The 16,467-nt window shown below is 36.4% G+C and overlaps 1 protein-coding gene across 1 annotated transcript; it reads right to left on the bottom strand.

The window, feature by feature from the left end:
- Positions 1 to 373: 373 nt before the first annotated feature.
- On the bottom strand, positions 374 to 15,248 carry LOC124363193 (arylsulfatase B-like). Its single transcript, XM_046818351.1, is given in 10 exon segments — positions 374 to 724; positions 1,466 to 1,657; positions 6,597 to 6,737; positions 6,823 to 6,982; positions 7,105 to 7,262; positions 8,296 to 8,383; positions 8,385 to 8,543; positions 10,286 to 10,524; positions 11,860 to 12,019; positions 15,065 to 15,248. Coding segments are annotated over 10 exon segments (1,632 nt in total). The 5' UTR covers positions 15,173 to 15,248; the 3' UTR covers positions 374 to 497.
- Between the last annotated feature and the right edge of the window lie 1,219 nt (positions 15,249 to 16,467).

Genomic DNA, 16,467 nt, shown 5'->3' with positions numbered 1-16,467 from the left:
AATGTAGACCTCCATAATTAGTTTACCTTGTTCTGGGTTATATGAGTAATTCTGTTTTGATTTATTACTTTTATATACCACATCGTATATGTGTGTGTGTGTGTGTGTGTGTGTGTGTGTGTGTGTGTGTGTGTGTGTGTGTGTGTGTTTTGACGATTATCCATGCGTTTTATGTTTTTGACAGTAAATTAATTGAGTTAAGTTGAGAACTGCCTACAACACGTCTATTTTGACTATTGCCTGAAATGAAGAGTCCACTGCGGTTTTGGGTATTTAAAACTTACCCGAAAAGCGTTGTTGGTTAAAATTTCGAGCAATGGATGAATAAGGTTATTTTGAATACCAAATTCACCAAATTTAAAGGTAAACTAAAAAGCTTCAAAGACATATTTTATACTGGTAAAAGTTTGTATTATACAGTGCTCATTAATAGAATTAGTGTTATCATCAGTCATCATCCCCAAAATGTCCTATCTACTAGGTTATGCCAGTAAGGGTTATACCAGGTCACCCCAGTTGGTCCACGTGTTGTTCCAATGGTGAGGATAGCTGCGGTAGTCTCTGCGGCGATTGTTGGGCTTCACTGGCCGGTACTTCTGCAGCATAGCGTTCATCTGGCGGACCAACTGAGGGTGAGACTTGGCCAAGTCTGTGAGCTCACAGGGGTCCTTCTCGATGTCAAAGAGGCAGGGATTTTTGTGAGGTTTGCAAGATTTGTCCTCACCTGAACCAACATAAAAGGGAATGTTGAGCCAAGAGGAATGCGATTCTTAAGATTACAGCAACGTAGTAGTCTTGAGAAGTCACTAAAATTAATGACCGGGGCAATTTATATTACTTAACTTTTATCATAGCTAGTTACTGACTATCATCTGATTTCAATGCTATTGTGATTACCTGGTGTTATATTGTTTATATGTTGAAAATACACGTGTGAAATACAGAAACATACCCCACACAAGGTCGGGTAAATTTTATTAGTGTAAAAACATAATAAAATCCCAAAATTACAGTTTTTGACTTCCCTAGGTCGTTTGACCACGAGCTACGTAGAGGTAAAATTTAGAAACTTCAGTTTTGAAAGAGAGTTACTCTTTTCTTCCCCAAAAAGAAATAAATTTACTCTAATATGAGTGCAAAGTGAAAATGTTTTCTGTGGTTGATCACTCTTAGAAGTAGAGAATTTGGATTTTCCCAGTTTGGATTTTCAGCTAAGAAATGCAACACTATCCAACCTTTTCCATGTTGAAATTTTTAGAATTACCTCATCGGACAGGTTGGTCCAGTTTTAAACCAAAGCCACAAGTTTCCTTTAACATTGCTTTTTTTCATTTTAGGATTCAATATTTTGTATCAAAGAGTACGTTACTGAATGAGGTACCAACTGGCCGTAAAAAGAAAATATACCATTTCTTCTATGTGAGGCAAATTTCATAAAGCAACAAGTCTAGTGGAGAATACGTACGTGGAAGAGATGGGCACGAGATGGAGGCTTGTTTCCGGAGACGCAGCATCACAGGAGGTCGAGGGAGAGACGCTGGAGAGTCATGGATAGCTCTCCCTGCGAAACTGTCTCTCACAGCATCAAGAGTGTAGTCCCGGCGAGAGGCGCTCAGTTTACCAAGCCAGCTGTCATACCTTCCGTGATATGTTCTACCTTTGACAAACAACCTACTCAGTTTACCAAGCCAGTTGTCATACCTTCCGTGATATGTTCTACCTTTGACAAACAACCTACTCAGTTTACCAAGCCAGCTGTCATACCTTCCGTGATATGTTCTACCTTTGACAAACAACCTACTCAGTTTACCAAGCCAGTTGTCATACCTTCCGTGATATGTTCTACCTTTGACAAACAACCTACTCAGTTTACCAAGCCAGTTGTCATACCTTCCGTGATATGTTCTACCTTTGACAAACAACCTACTCAGTTTACCAAGCCAGCTGTCATACCTTCCGTGATATGTTCTACCTTTGACAAACAACCTACTCAGTTTACCAAGCCAGCTGTCATACCTTCCGTGATATGTTCTACCTTTGACAAACAACCTACTCAGTTTACCAAGCCAGCTGTCATACCTTCCGTGATATGTTCTACCTTTGACAAACAACCTACTCAGTTTACCAAGCCAGCTGTCATACCTTCCGTGATATGTTCTACCTTTGACAAACAACCTACTCAGTTTACCAAGCCAGTTGTCATACCTTCCGTGATATGTTCTCTATCTTTGACAAACAACCTACTCAGTTACCAAGCCAGCTGTCATACCTCCCGTGATATGTTCTATCTTTGACAAACAACCTACTAAGTTTACCAAGCCAGCTGTCATACCTTCCGTGATATGTTCTACCTTTTGACAACAACCTACTACCAAACCAGTTTACCAGTCATACCTTCCGTGATATGTTCTATCTTTAACAAACAACCTACTCAGTTTACCAAGCCAGCTGTCATACCTTCCGTGAATTGTTCTACCTTTGACAAACAACTTACTCAGTTTACCAAGCCAGTTGTTATACCTGCCGTGATATGTTCTACCTTTGACAAACAACCTACTCAGTTTACCAAGCCAGCTGTCATACTTGCCGTGATATGTTCTACCTTTGACAAACAACCTACTCAGTTTACAATGCCAGTTGTCATACCTGCTGTGATATGTTCTACCTTTGACAAACAACCTACTCAGTTTACCAAGCCAGTTGTCATACCTTCCGTGATATGTTCTGCCTTTAACAAACAACCTACTCAGTTTACCAAGCCAGTTGTCATACCTTCCGTGATATGTTCTACCTTTGACTAACAACCTACTCAGTTTACCAAGCCAGTTGTTATACCTGCCGTGATATGTTCTACCTTTGACAAACAACCTACTCAGTTTACCAAGCCAGCTGTCATACCTTCCGTGATATGTTCTATCTTTGACAAACAACCTACTCAGTTTACCAAGCCAGCTGTCATACCTTCCGTGATATGTTCTATCTTTGACAAACAACCTACTCAGTTTACCAAGCCAGTTGTCATACCTTCCGTGATATGTTCTATCTTTGACAAACAACCTACTCAGTTTACCAAGCCAGCTGTCATACCTTCCGTGATATGTTCTACCTTTGACAAACAACCTACTCAGTTTACCAAGCCAGCTGTCATACCTTCCGTGATATGTTCTACCTTTGACAAACAACCTACTCAGTTTACCAAGCCAGCTGTCATACCTTCCGTGATATGTTCTACCTTTGACAAACAACCTACTCAGTTTACCAAGCCAGCTGTCATACCTTCCGTGATATGTTCTACCTTTGACAAACAACCTACTCAGTTTACCAAGCCAGCTGTCATACCTTCCGTGATATGTTCTACCTTTGACAAACAACCTACTCAGTTTACCAAGCCAGTTGTCATACCTTCCGTGATATGTTCCACCTTTGACAAACAACCTACTCAGTTTACCAAGCCAGCTGTCATACCTTCCGTGATATGTTCTACCTTTGACAAACAACCTACTCAGTTCTCTAATGGTTAATTCATATATTACAAGAGAAACCTAGGTTGAGACGAATTGGACGTAGATGGTTGAGGATGAAAACTTAGTAAGACAAATAAAGGTCTGTGAGGACAACCCAAGGATATATAAGTGTAAATAAGGCAAAAAGAAGAAATTTAATTCGTAAAATGATTCTGGAAGTAGATGAAGGAGGATGACAACCCTGGAGACAGATTTACAGGATGATGACTCATTGTATATAAGTGGAAGGTGACAACATGGTTACTTCGTGTTGGATGGCGGGCTGCAGAGGCGCTGTTGTTATCACCTTACAACTAAATTACCAGTCCAAAGCTCTGTCAATGTATTGTTTTATTACTATTAGTTATTAATTTAAATTTTTCACAAAAATTGGTTCCTGTAAATTTAAATATGTAGCAATTGATTTTCATACGAAGGCCTGCTTTTGTTTGTCAGACAAGTTGTTTATATTAGTCGTAATCCTTTCTTTTTAATGTTGTTAGAATATTAAAGGTTATACGTTTAAAGAAATTTATTTTTATTCTGTCATTCATTAATATAGCTTTTATGTAATGGTATGTAAATTTAAGAAAGAACTCTTCAAGCACTCTGACCTGTAGTCTTGCTGGGAATTTTGCATACGAATTAGCTTTGTCATTCTTTTGTACATACTAATTATGTGGAATAAAGTTATTTGATTTGAATATTACGAAAGGGCTGAAATATTAAACATCGCTGGTAAGAATAAAATATCCCTTCCGGGTTATTCGGAAAGGGTAGATTCACATGTGGTTGTCATGTCATTGAATTGTCAACTGAAGATGCGATATTAGTTAAGAAGTTTAATTTGCATAACACTGCAGGCTGTCACGATAACTCTAAAGGTTGGCATGTTAATATACTCGTAACAAATCTTGAAATCTTAAGAGTTCTAAACATTAGTAAGAATAAATTTTGCTTGAAATATCTTGTAAAGTTCTTACAATTTGTTAATTTTTACTTATGTTGTTTGTACAACAAAGCAAAAGAGATATTGTTATCCGAGATTAAATTAGCACAAATACCAATGGCCGCCATCTTAAAACCTATTATTGTTTCTGACTGTTTTGCAATGTGAAAGTACTGTCTTTTTGTTCTCTTAGGACAAGAAACTTAGAAATTGCACTTACTCCTAAAAAGGACCTTTTTGCTGCTTCCTGAGTGACAGGATATTCTGGATGGGTAAGTTTGGGGATAGGGGGCGCATCTTGTCAAGATCCATTACGAAACATTTAGGACATTAATCTCATTATGTCTTCTCTGAAGAAAGGGAAGACAGCTTTGAACCAGCCTCTCCAGAAAAAGCAGGCAATGAGGCAATGGGCGGCACGTCCCTTATGTATGGGCTAGCAACAGCCCTTAACACTTGGGGGGTCTTAACACAAACAGTCATCTTCCGCAATAAACTAGACAATATATCGAACTACCTTTTCACCCCAATATCTCGACATTTGCGGTTAATGATGTACCGTTTCTGGACATCCATTAGGTTGCCCAAAATTAAGTAACACGTCTGTTTTTACTGTACTCAGTGTAGTTTCTACTGGAAGGTACAACCAGCCAAAAGTGAACCCTCCTGGAGTCCCCCGAAGTACTGTCTTAGTACAAATTTTAGTTTTAATTGGCTAGAAATTACTGGGATTATTGTGTTCACCATTATTTCCACATTGTTAATGTGTATTCATCAAAACATTGTACGTTCACTATCTGAAAACCTTACGAGATATCAAAATCTACGTAGGAATAAACGTTGTTGTAAATGACCTAAGAATTCCAAAATAAGTTTTTCTATGCCACGATGCAGAATAACTTATAAATAGTAATTGTTTTTCCAAACATCGAACCGCCATTTTAAAACATTGGAAATATTTTAAAACAATGCACGAATAAAGTTGTTTAGAATTATATAATTTTTTTAACCTGTGATGAGTAGCCTATATTACAAATTACTCCATCTATAAAGTTTGCACAAATTCTATCATATTTAAATATATATATTGGTTAAGCCTGGATAACGAATTCATCTAAGCTATGCGCAAATATTGTTTTGAACAAAAAGGCATGTAATGTATTATTCCTGGACATACCAGATTAGTTTTAACCGGCTTCTTGGCGTTTCTTGTAAAGAATTCTTTAAGGATGAGAGTTTAAGAATAGTTTACTACTAGTAAGGAATTAGTTTGCGAACAAGAGGTTTTATATAGAAAATTAAAAAAATTACCACAAAGGATGTCCACAAGGATCAGTTTTGGGATTTCTTTCGTAGAACATATTGTTTCATGGAATTGTAGGCTATTTGACGAAGACGTTTTTAGCGAAAGAGTATTTAGACGACGCTTCTTTTGGTGAGAGCAAATTCAGCACCACCACTGGAAATAAAATGTTCAAAAGCTTTACAGAAGAGATAGTATGGGGAGAAAAAAGGAAGATGACGTGATTGTCTAAGAGAAGGTAATCTGGAAATACAAATTAAAAGATACTGTTAAACTTGTTGGAAGACTAAACCTGAAATGTGACTTTTTAAATGTCACTGTAAGTGATGCAAATCCCTTGCTGAAACGGTACAAATGCATGTTACTAGTTTTTGTTCCTTTTATAAATTAAACACTATGTGTTATGTACTATTTAAGTCACAAAAATTACTCGTAGAAGGTTAACAAATAAAAATTGTTGTTAAAAAAGGTCAACGTTAATATCAAAAATTCAATCATCAGGTTGACACAAAAACCTCTTATGAAGCTACACAAACTGTTTTTTGTATTGTTACCTTTTAGTACGTTCCAACTTATGATTCATGTTATTGTCTCCTCTTCAGGTGATAATACTTAAAGCATAAATTTATTTATCAAATGAAATTCTGCAAATGACTATGCCAATATCAAGATAGGAAAATTCAATATTCTATGCTTTAGCTTTTGCCATCTAAAGAACAGAGGAGAAACATAATTTTGGGTTTCAGTAATTTTTGTTAGATGACAAAAGCCCACAACTTTCCTATTACCCTTTTAAATACCAAGGACTAAAACAAGCAAGTAAGACTGAATGACAGGTCACCTATTACAAGCTTCCAATTCTTGTATCGGAGGGCAGCGATTTTCCTCACACTGTCGATATTGTGGAGCATGGACTCGTAAGGAGGTCGTTCAGAACCGTTCAGAGTTTCCCATTGGTTTACTCCATCCGTCTTTATCTGGCCTGAAAAACAATCGATTTGGTACAGTACAATTCCAAAGCATCTTTTAATATATTTTATTTTTAATTGGGAAACTTTGAAAATCACCTTTTTTCAAGTAGGCAGGAGCTCCGGCAGCAGAAAGTAGGGTCGGAAGCCAGTCTTGGACGTTGAAAAGTCCTCGGTGAACTCTGGGAGTTCCCGTCAAAAGAGGACTCCAAATCAGCCCTACAGCTCGCACACCTCCTTCCCACAGAGTGTCCTTGCCCTATAAGGATCTCGATTGAGATTTGGATTTTAAAGTGAAGAACTATGAATGAATTATGCAATTGGTCCACGATGAGTGACCCAAGCTCAAGGCACGTTTACGATGCAGGACTGTGTACTTACCCCTCTAAGAGGCCAGTTGGAGCTGTAACTACCGCCATGACCTGCAACTGAACCTCCGTTGTCAGAGAGGAAGAGTATGATGGAGTTGTTCAACATGCCCTTATCCTTCAGGGCCTGAGTCACTCGCCCTACGGATTCATCCACTTTGGTCACCATTGCTGCAACAATATTGAGAGCCATTAATAAAATGGGGCTTTTTCCACTATTATATATTTTACTATCTTCTCAATATACGAATACCTTTTATTGAAGCTTTAAAAAACCTTCAGACATGTGTTTGTGCCTTTCTATAAGTATAAATTTGTGTTTTGTCTCTTCTTAAAGTCACATATCTTAATTTGTTCTGTTTACCAAATGTTTTTCGGCGAGAAGCATCGCAAAAATGAGTACCTTATTAATAAATAAATAAAGCAGACTATAAAATATCTCCTCTACAAACTTCTCGATTCTGTGCCTTTCTGTAAGTTAACCGAGTTTGGACAAATTCTTAAAGTGACAAAGTTTAATTCGTTCTGTTTATCAAACGGTTTTCGACAAGAAGCCAACACAATTTCTTTGTAAAATTGAGTACCTTATCTTAAATTTATTTATTTTTTTTCGGTTCGTACTTGCATAAGAAAGTTTTAAGTTGAAGAATCATACAATCCTCAGTCAGGCTCGAACTTGTAGTTGGATTCCAATTCTCAGAATGTAATGTTAAAGATAGATTGTGATCAAATGTTAGACAAGTTTTAGGTAGATTTTCAATAAAATTCTACTTATTGCAATAACGATAATGAATTGACTTCTAAACATTATCTCATATGTAATTTTTATAACCACCCGAATATAAAAACCCTAAAATGAACATTTCTATAAACTTGAATGCCACAATTTTTTAACTCGTGCAGAATACTCCGGTAACTTATCTGAGATACATCTAAGATCTGAAAATAAAGTGTTTAATAACACCCACCAACCTGTGAATTTCTATACGAATTTCTTGAGATAATATTGTGACTCCACATCGAGAGCTCTATTCTTTCCGATTTTAATTTGTTTTTTATATTTAGATTTTTCTATTTTGGGAACCAAAGTAGTCTAATTTTAACTGACAGTGGACAGCATGTTTGGTCCATTCATTTAAGTATCAATTACGTTTCCTTGTAAGAAACGAGTATTACAAGACGTTAAGGTATGTAGCTTGCATACCTGAATATATCCTACGTTTCTTGGGAGTGACATGTCTCATCCTGGCGATGGTGTGGTCTGGTGCCTGATAGGGGGAATGGGGTGCAGTTGTGAGACAGGTACAGGAACAGTGGTCTGGACAAGTTGTGCTGGTGTATCACTGACTCCGCCTCTTCGGTGTACAGATCCGCGGAGTATTTGCCCACACCTTCCCAGGAGACGTTCAGGTCCCTGTGCATGTCATAGCCTGTTGAGTAGCGAGCTTTTTGCTGAGGAAAGTACATCCCTTAATTACAAACTCAATAGTTTTAAACGTTATTAAAAATATATTTACTATAAATAGTTTGTGTTGAATTAAATTGGTCAAATTCTTCAACTGTTCCCAAATTTTAAAATATCATTTATGACGCTTTAAATTACTAAATAGAAATGCAAACCAAGGAAAAGTCTTTTTTACTGTTTGAACAAGCTTAGGTGTATTTATAATTCTCGAATGGTCTGACACTAATGTATCTGCGGCCGTCTAAGTGGGGCAGCATCAAAAGTGGCGACTACCGAAAAATATTTCTCGAAAACAATCAAGATTATATAAGCAACTATTTAGGCGGTAACAGTAAGAACTTTTGAAACTGTACAACTTTGACATTTTGAACCTCCCTGTAGACAAGAAGCGAATAAACTTAAAAACTCAAAATTATCAGCGTTTGGACCATTAAAAATGAAGCACGGCTTGCCGTGCTTAATTTTTAATGGTCAAGACCTATCTTTACATTTGAAAATCTTCTCAAAATGATCTCTACTCCTCCCACCCCCTCCCACCAAAAGTGCAGAATTTGGTGTATTTTGGGTTTTAAGAATGATTTACCCGAATTCTTTGGGGTCGAAATATGGGATTTGACTTAAAACGAAGAAGTTGGGTTTCTCGGTTCAATCGCTAAACAGGGGCTGCCTCACCTGTTATGCAATTGTATAGGAACTAGCCTGTCATGTAACTAAATAAAATTCTAGATAGTTTGATCACAAATGCCAGAGACAGAGTTATCAACTCATGTTATAAACTCATTTGCATTGTATTTCTGTAAAAAAGTTCTAGTTCCATGCCTGACTGTCCAGTTGAAAGTCCGTTATCTTTATAGCGATAAGACTTTTGACTCGGATCGTTTTACTGATAAAGCCATAACAAAAATACTTAGTAGTTGTTAATAGTGTAGAAACAAGTATAAAAACTATATTAGCATTAAACAGATGTATTTAAAATAGTTATATAATTGAAAACAGCTGACGGCATTTAACTATTCCATTAGTATAAAAAATACAAATCATGGTGGCAAAGAGCCTAAAGATTGCAATTGAACAGTAGATATCAAGCAAAAGAACGATGCTGATTTATAATAAACCCTAAAAGGTAAATTCTATCAGTAGACCCGGTGTGTTAGAGTGATTGAATGTTTCTTGCTTCTTGCTCTTCATTTGGAATTTTCTTGTATTTATCATAAAATGTTCTTTTGTATGTTACGTATTGAATTCATTTAAATAGATAGATTTTTACTTTATGATTATTTAATTTTTTATAGGTTAAGCATTTATGTTTTTAAGTACATAAGTATTTAAAGAATTAGTTGATAATATACCACAATTGTATTAAAGTATTGTAAATTTACTGTAGTATACAATATGAGGTTGAGTAGTAGAGTTAACTCTGCCTCTTTAAGGCATTTTTCATTTCATTATGAGCCAATTGTTTACATAGTGTTGACTTCTGATGCACTCATAGGTGTCATAAGTTTCAGTCCTCTGTAATACTATTGGCTCACTCTTCCTCTCAATAATTTTCAATGCTTCTGAACACGAGGGCTCAGTAACTCCAAAAAACTCATCGATAAAATCTACCCTTTCGTTGATAACACATTCAGTGACCAAAATTATTCACGTCCTCGTTGCTTCACCGAGTTGCTCATGCTGCTAAAAAAAGTGGACAGTATAAACAAGTTCAAGATCCTCCCTGTCTTACTTGGCGGTGGATCTTCAGTCCCAGAGTGTGCTTGAAGTGGTCCTGATGGCCGAGCCAGCTGCCGAAGAAGGAGTGGAAGCCTCGTTGTGTGGGTGTGTAGCCAGCCTTGTAGAACCCTAGGTGCCACTTGCCCACCGCGTGTGTCATGTAACCCAGAGACTGGAGGTGTTGTGGCAGTAGACGCTCGGACAGTGGCAGACCCCACGGTTGTGACGCATATATGACGTCATGGTGCATACCTGGTCATAAATTGTTATAAGTCAAAGGATACATTAGATTATTTAATTAGTTTGAGTAAATTTAATTTTAGCTTATAATATTTCCTTATATATTCGCTTATATTTTTTTATTAATAATTATTTTTATAAAATTAATATTATTCATTTTTATTTTCAATATATACATGAAATTGAGTTGATCAAAACCATTACATGAATGTGATGGTATAGGAGTTTAGGACATTTTGTATCGTTAAGTGCAAAAAAACCTCTCGCCCTTTATCAAGTAGATAGCTAACACAACACTTTTAGTACAAAACTATGTCAAACAACGCCTTGGTATCTTATCATTGGCAGAGCTGTAGCGCAGCCTTTCACTCGTGGGGCTGGAAACAAAATCAATTCTGTCTGTTTGTCTGTCCGCACGATATCTCAAAAGAACTGACACTTAAAATTTTGCGAGAAGTTTCATTTCTATATTAGCAAGTCTCTGTTCGATGATGGTGCATGTCACTCCACGGAACTTGGCTGAGCGTTAGCTGATATGTTAACATTGGTCTTATGGGTAACCATGATGGCAACGAGAAAATCGCAGAATAAATAAATCTGTGAACAAAATGAGTTCAATCCTGTGACATATTAACACATGGGCATATATTATTCATGCAATAAAAAATAAAGCAAAAGAAAAAATGATATAGTGAAAGTCAATGTTTAAAAGTCGATGACAAAATCTTTTATCAGCGCACTCTTGCGTTGTAGCAACCACCCTACCTTATCGGAACTTTAGTTCGTTTGTTTTTAGTATTTGCAACCAATTCATCTAACAGTTCACTGAGTAGTTGGGGCCTCAATTCAGATTTAAATTTTGCGCCATAACGTATTGTATGATTTATTCATTTTAATTTTGTATGGAATCTACGTGTATCTTTAGTTATTCGCCTGAGGAAGAGGTTAGATTCCAGAAGGCGAAACGTAGTACTACTGCTTTTGTTTTATTTTATAATGGCAAATATATGAATACTCCCTTTTGTCTTCATAAACCCTCCATCGAACTATATGTTATTTATATCAATAATTGTAGCACGATGTCCAACTATAAAATACTGCAATTTCTCTTGGAATTAATTAAAATTTATTAACTATTCCAGCCTCACAACGATTTAACGCTTTAATAAAATTACTAATCCTAAACGGTGCTAGGCATAACGATGTAAAACGTCCTAGGAAAGCTACATTTTTTTTAATTTTGGTGCTTTGAACACAGCGAAAATTTTAGGTAATATAACACTTCTCAGACAATTCCATTACAAGTACTTTAAAAATATAATAAACGTAAGACGTCTAAGGACTTACCGTTGCTTATGGGGTGTCTGCCGGTGAGCAGGGCGGCCCTGGCCGGTGTGCAGATCGGCTGGGTGTAGTAGTCCTGGAGAATAACCCCGGAGTACGCCAAGGCGTCGATGTTAGGGGTAGAGAACTGGTCTGACCCGTGGAAACTAACGTCATTCCACCCCTGGACACGTCAAATTAGAAACATGCTTTGATTAGGCACTTCCTTTTGGATTATTCTAACAACTTATTAGAAAACCTTCATAAAATATAATATTTGAAGTTATCAGTGGGCAAATTGACTACCACGAGAGTAAAAGTGCCTGCTTTGTGCACTAAATCACCCCCTTGTGGACGAATTAAAAAATAAATGTTTAAGGTGCAAGAACTCTATGAACCTTCTGATCAAGCACACCCCATTGACATTAAATAAGGTTCTTCCTCAACTATCAAGTTTTGCAAGACACTTGGAGACGTATCTCCTTACCCACTAATAATCATATTCGACATTGCCAATGGCGTAGTGTAGCGGGTAAAACGGTTATCGCAAGATAACCGGATCAAGCAACGTCGAGCGTGGCTGCTGCCTGGATGTTAGGTTAGGTTAGGTTAGGAAGTGACCGCTGAGCGATCCTGTCCTTGCAAGCAGCCCGCCTGCCCGGCCATTGGTGGTGGGTCGGGAGTCACCTTTAAGCCGTTGGTCTCCAGGTTAAATGTTAGAGAGAGCTTCTTAGCCCTAACTTAGCCTGGTGAAATAAGACATCTTTTCTTTACATTATTTCAACCGCCAATGACAGTAGGTTGGTTTTGGTGTAGTACGTATGACCTAGATCTGATGATGCTAGACGATGAGCATTCAATTTACTCGGAATTCTTTTAAGAATGCGGATCTCATGCGAAGGGACTCCGCCGCGACGCGACGGTCCAATTGGAAAAATGCGACGTTATTTGGGAGAGCCAAATAGAATTTTGGCCAATAATTTGAGCCAAATAGAATTTTGATCTACATAATTATTTTCGAAATTGTGTAAGCTTTATTTAGTAATAATTAATAGTGGTATCTCGAAATTGAAATAAAAATCTTTGAATAATACATAATCTTTAATATGTTCGTAAATTATTAAAATGTGAGACAGTCAAATTTGTGGTTGAAATTTATTTAATATAGTATTGCCTAATATTCCTAATTCTTTACTGCTCTCTAATATAGTCTAAAATAATTGTTCCAAGCCTTTCCTTCTGTCTATAACATACATTTTTTAAATTATTAAAATAAATAGTGGATTTTAATGGTCTAACTTGTATGGTGAGTTTCTTGTTAGTGAATCCAGCAGGAAAAATAATTAGAAATGTTTAAGATCTTATACATCTTAGCTTGTGGATTTTCTTGCTTTTACTAAACGATATTTACTTAGTTATGTCACAGAAGGGAACAGAAATAAATTTTAAAAATAACTTAATAATAAAATAAATAAAAAAAAAATTAACTGTAGATTAATTCAATAATTACACTGTAGTTAATAATTTTAGAAATCAGAATTATTAATTAGATTATAATATTTACAATTGAATTATATTAACTGTTTATTATAACAAATTTAAACCTTTTGTCAAATTATGTGAGGAAAAAATTATACTTTAATTATTATTTTACCTAAGATATGAATCAATCAGAAATCGACTAAAGCCTTGCGAACATCTTATAAAACAGTGTGCCATTTGGCATAATAAACTGTAATACTAAGAGATGGTTGTATTGGATTATTTTACTACATCTTTAAAAAATGAGTCATTGAAACGTAGAAAAGTGACCATAATTATTGTTCTTGCCGAGATAAAACAATTGTTGTGTGTTAATGTTGAGGTTAGCCTCAGTTCATCTTCCTCTTAGTGCAGCGTCTTGAATCTGACGCTACCACAGACTTGACTCCTGGAATCTGGAGTCTGTTCGTCTGAAGAGATAAAAAAGTCGGTGACGAATAAGGACAAAAATGAACTCTGCATCGTTTTGACATTAATGACACCTAGACTACAAATTATATTGTAATCTAGGTGAAGTTGTATTCTCGTTGTCTCATGAGATGCACAATTGAGTGCACTACGATGCTTTGAGAGCTGGTGCCAAATCAAAGTGGAACAACAGAGTTTTGATATTGATATCATTGATTGATATCATACGTCAAATTTCAGATATTGCACTACTTGAGCTAAATTCAACATTCAAGTAGAATCAACCCTATCCACCATAATTAATTGTTGTGGTCTGAAAAAATTGACATACAAAAAGACATTTATTTGCAAAAATTAAAGTCTGTAAAATATGTTCAATTTTTTACTCAACTAAAACACAATTTTGAGTGCAATTTAAAGAACATAAAATCTTATTGGATGATGATGATTAATACCAAAGAAGATTTAAACCATTATTGCTTACATTTTTAATCTTGCCACCGGAGTAACCCAAGATTCCTAAATGAGAAGAAATGCCATTTCTAAAATGATGTTTTGAATAAATTGGATAAGTCACCGCACGAAGGAGTTTATTTTTGTACCGTAATTTGGAAGGTAACTAAAAAATTCTTGCACAGAAGGAAACAAACGATTTTGCTCAGTTATTTATATACTCAGCGTGATGGACAGATGAATGGACCAGCAACTCAAATATGAGGCTCTTCTGCGTTAAAATGAGACTCTTTATGTAAGGAAGCAAAGCGAACACATAAAACTTACGAGATGACGATGCTGTGAAGAACTGTGTCAAAAGTGGTCAGTAACGTCAGGATAGATGACACTAGCAAAGAAAATTCATAAACTTACGAGATCATCAGCCAAAATGATGACAATGTTGGGCCGAACAGCGTCACAAGTGGTCAGTAACGTCAGGAGAGATGACACTAGCAAAGAAAATTCATAAACTTACGAGATCATCAGCCAAAATGATGACAATGTTGGGCCGAACAGCGTCAAAAGTGGTCAGTAACGTCAGGATAGATGACACTAGCAAAGAAAATTCATAAACTTACGAGATCATCAGCCAAAATGATGACAATGTTGGGCCGAACAGCGTCAAAAGTGGTCAGTAACGTCAGGAGAGATGACACTAGCAAAGAAAATTCATAAACTTACGAGATCATCAGAAAAAATGATGACAATGTTGGGCCGAACAGCGTCAAAAGTGGTCAGTAACGTCAGGAGAGATGACACTAGCAAAGAAAATTCATAAACTTACGAGATCATCAGCCAAAATGATGACAATGTTGGGCCGAACAGCGTCACAAGTGGTCAGTAACCCCAGGAGAGATGACACTAGCACAGATATGCGAAAGTCGTGATGCATCGCGGAGAGTAGTCAATCAGCTGTTACCGCATAGAGAAGAGAGGTATAACTGACAACAGCTACTCTAACCTGTCTGTCACCCACAAGTGATGTCGAGGCAACACGTCATCGACAAAATTCCAGGCGCTGATAACAAGATGAATGAAGACGTAGTACTGATATCACTTCCTCTCTTTATGTTCCCACCTCTTTGAATTTTAGAACTATTTCAAAGATAGCTTTTGACTCGATGTCTACTAATCGACCACAGCACGCAGAGAACTACTTTTTTCCATATATATCTCAACGGTTTGGTATGTGTAAAATATTTCGTCAGAATTCCAACAGCAGATAACAAAAAATAAGTTTTCCTGCAGGACCAAAATATAATTCCAAAAAATGTGGTGTGAAAAGTTCGACTCCTGCAGAATTTCTTCATTTTCTCTGTACTGTCTACCTTGTGCTGCCTATGTTTACTGTCTTTAAATAACTTCTGCACAGGCTTATTATTATGTAAATTATGTAAACTAGGAAGCTTCCCACTATAACTCTTAAGTATATGTTAATTTAAGAAATTTCAATCTATGTTTTTAATCCTGCTTCATTGCTCCAATAGGAACTCCACATTGCCTCCAACAGAATTTGAATATTACAAAAAGTCCAGGAAAGGGAGTTGTTATCATCTAATTTAAATATACAAATAAGTTTTAACAATAAAAAGGGTCTATACGTTTTCTTGTAAAATATCAAAAAGGCCTTTAAGAATTAAGTTGTCGGTGTGCAATCAATCAGTACACGATTGTGAATCCCTGTGTAGATATTTTAAAGACTACTAAGGTCAAGTTGGGCTTAAATGTGTAATGGCTGCCTAGTGCCAATAACAACTAGGTGTGCTAAAGTTTACATGGACGTTAAGCACATTAATATTGATTTAATTGTATAGCATGGCAATTAATGACACGTTCTTTGTGATCAGTTTGATGTTGACGATGGCAGGTCTGAAAGGATGATGTTACAATGGAAGGTTTGCTATTTATATATGTTACAAAATGTATAACACAACGTTTCGGGGATTGAGATCTATCCTCTTCATCAGGTTGAATTGTCGCGTTCACTGATTTGTTTAGGTGTTATCTTCATGTGTTATTATCACTGTTGTTTACATGTAATCTTCTTATCAGCCTGTTTCTCCCGCCTTCTTAAACAGAGTAAGGGACAGAGTAAGTACAGTATAAAGTGAATAGTAAACGAATAAGCATGAATGAAAAGTAATAATCAACAGTGAATAACAGTTCTGATAAAAGTTATTTGCGTCA

Source organism: Homalodisca vitripennis, chromosome 5, assembly GCF_021130785.1.
Source record: "Homalodisca vitripennis isolate AUS2020 chromosome 5, UT_GWSS_2.1, whole genome shotgun sequence".
Taxonomy (NCBI): Eukaryota; Metazoa; Arthropoda; class Insecta; order Hemiptera; family Cicadellidae; genus Homalodisca; species Homalodisca vitripennis.
This window is presented reverse-complemented; position numbering and strand designations above follow the sequence as displayed.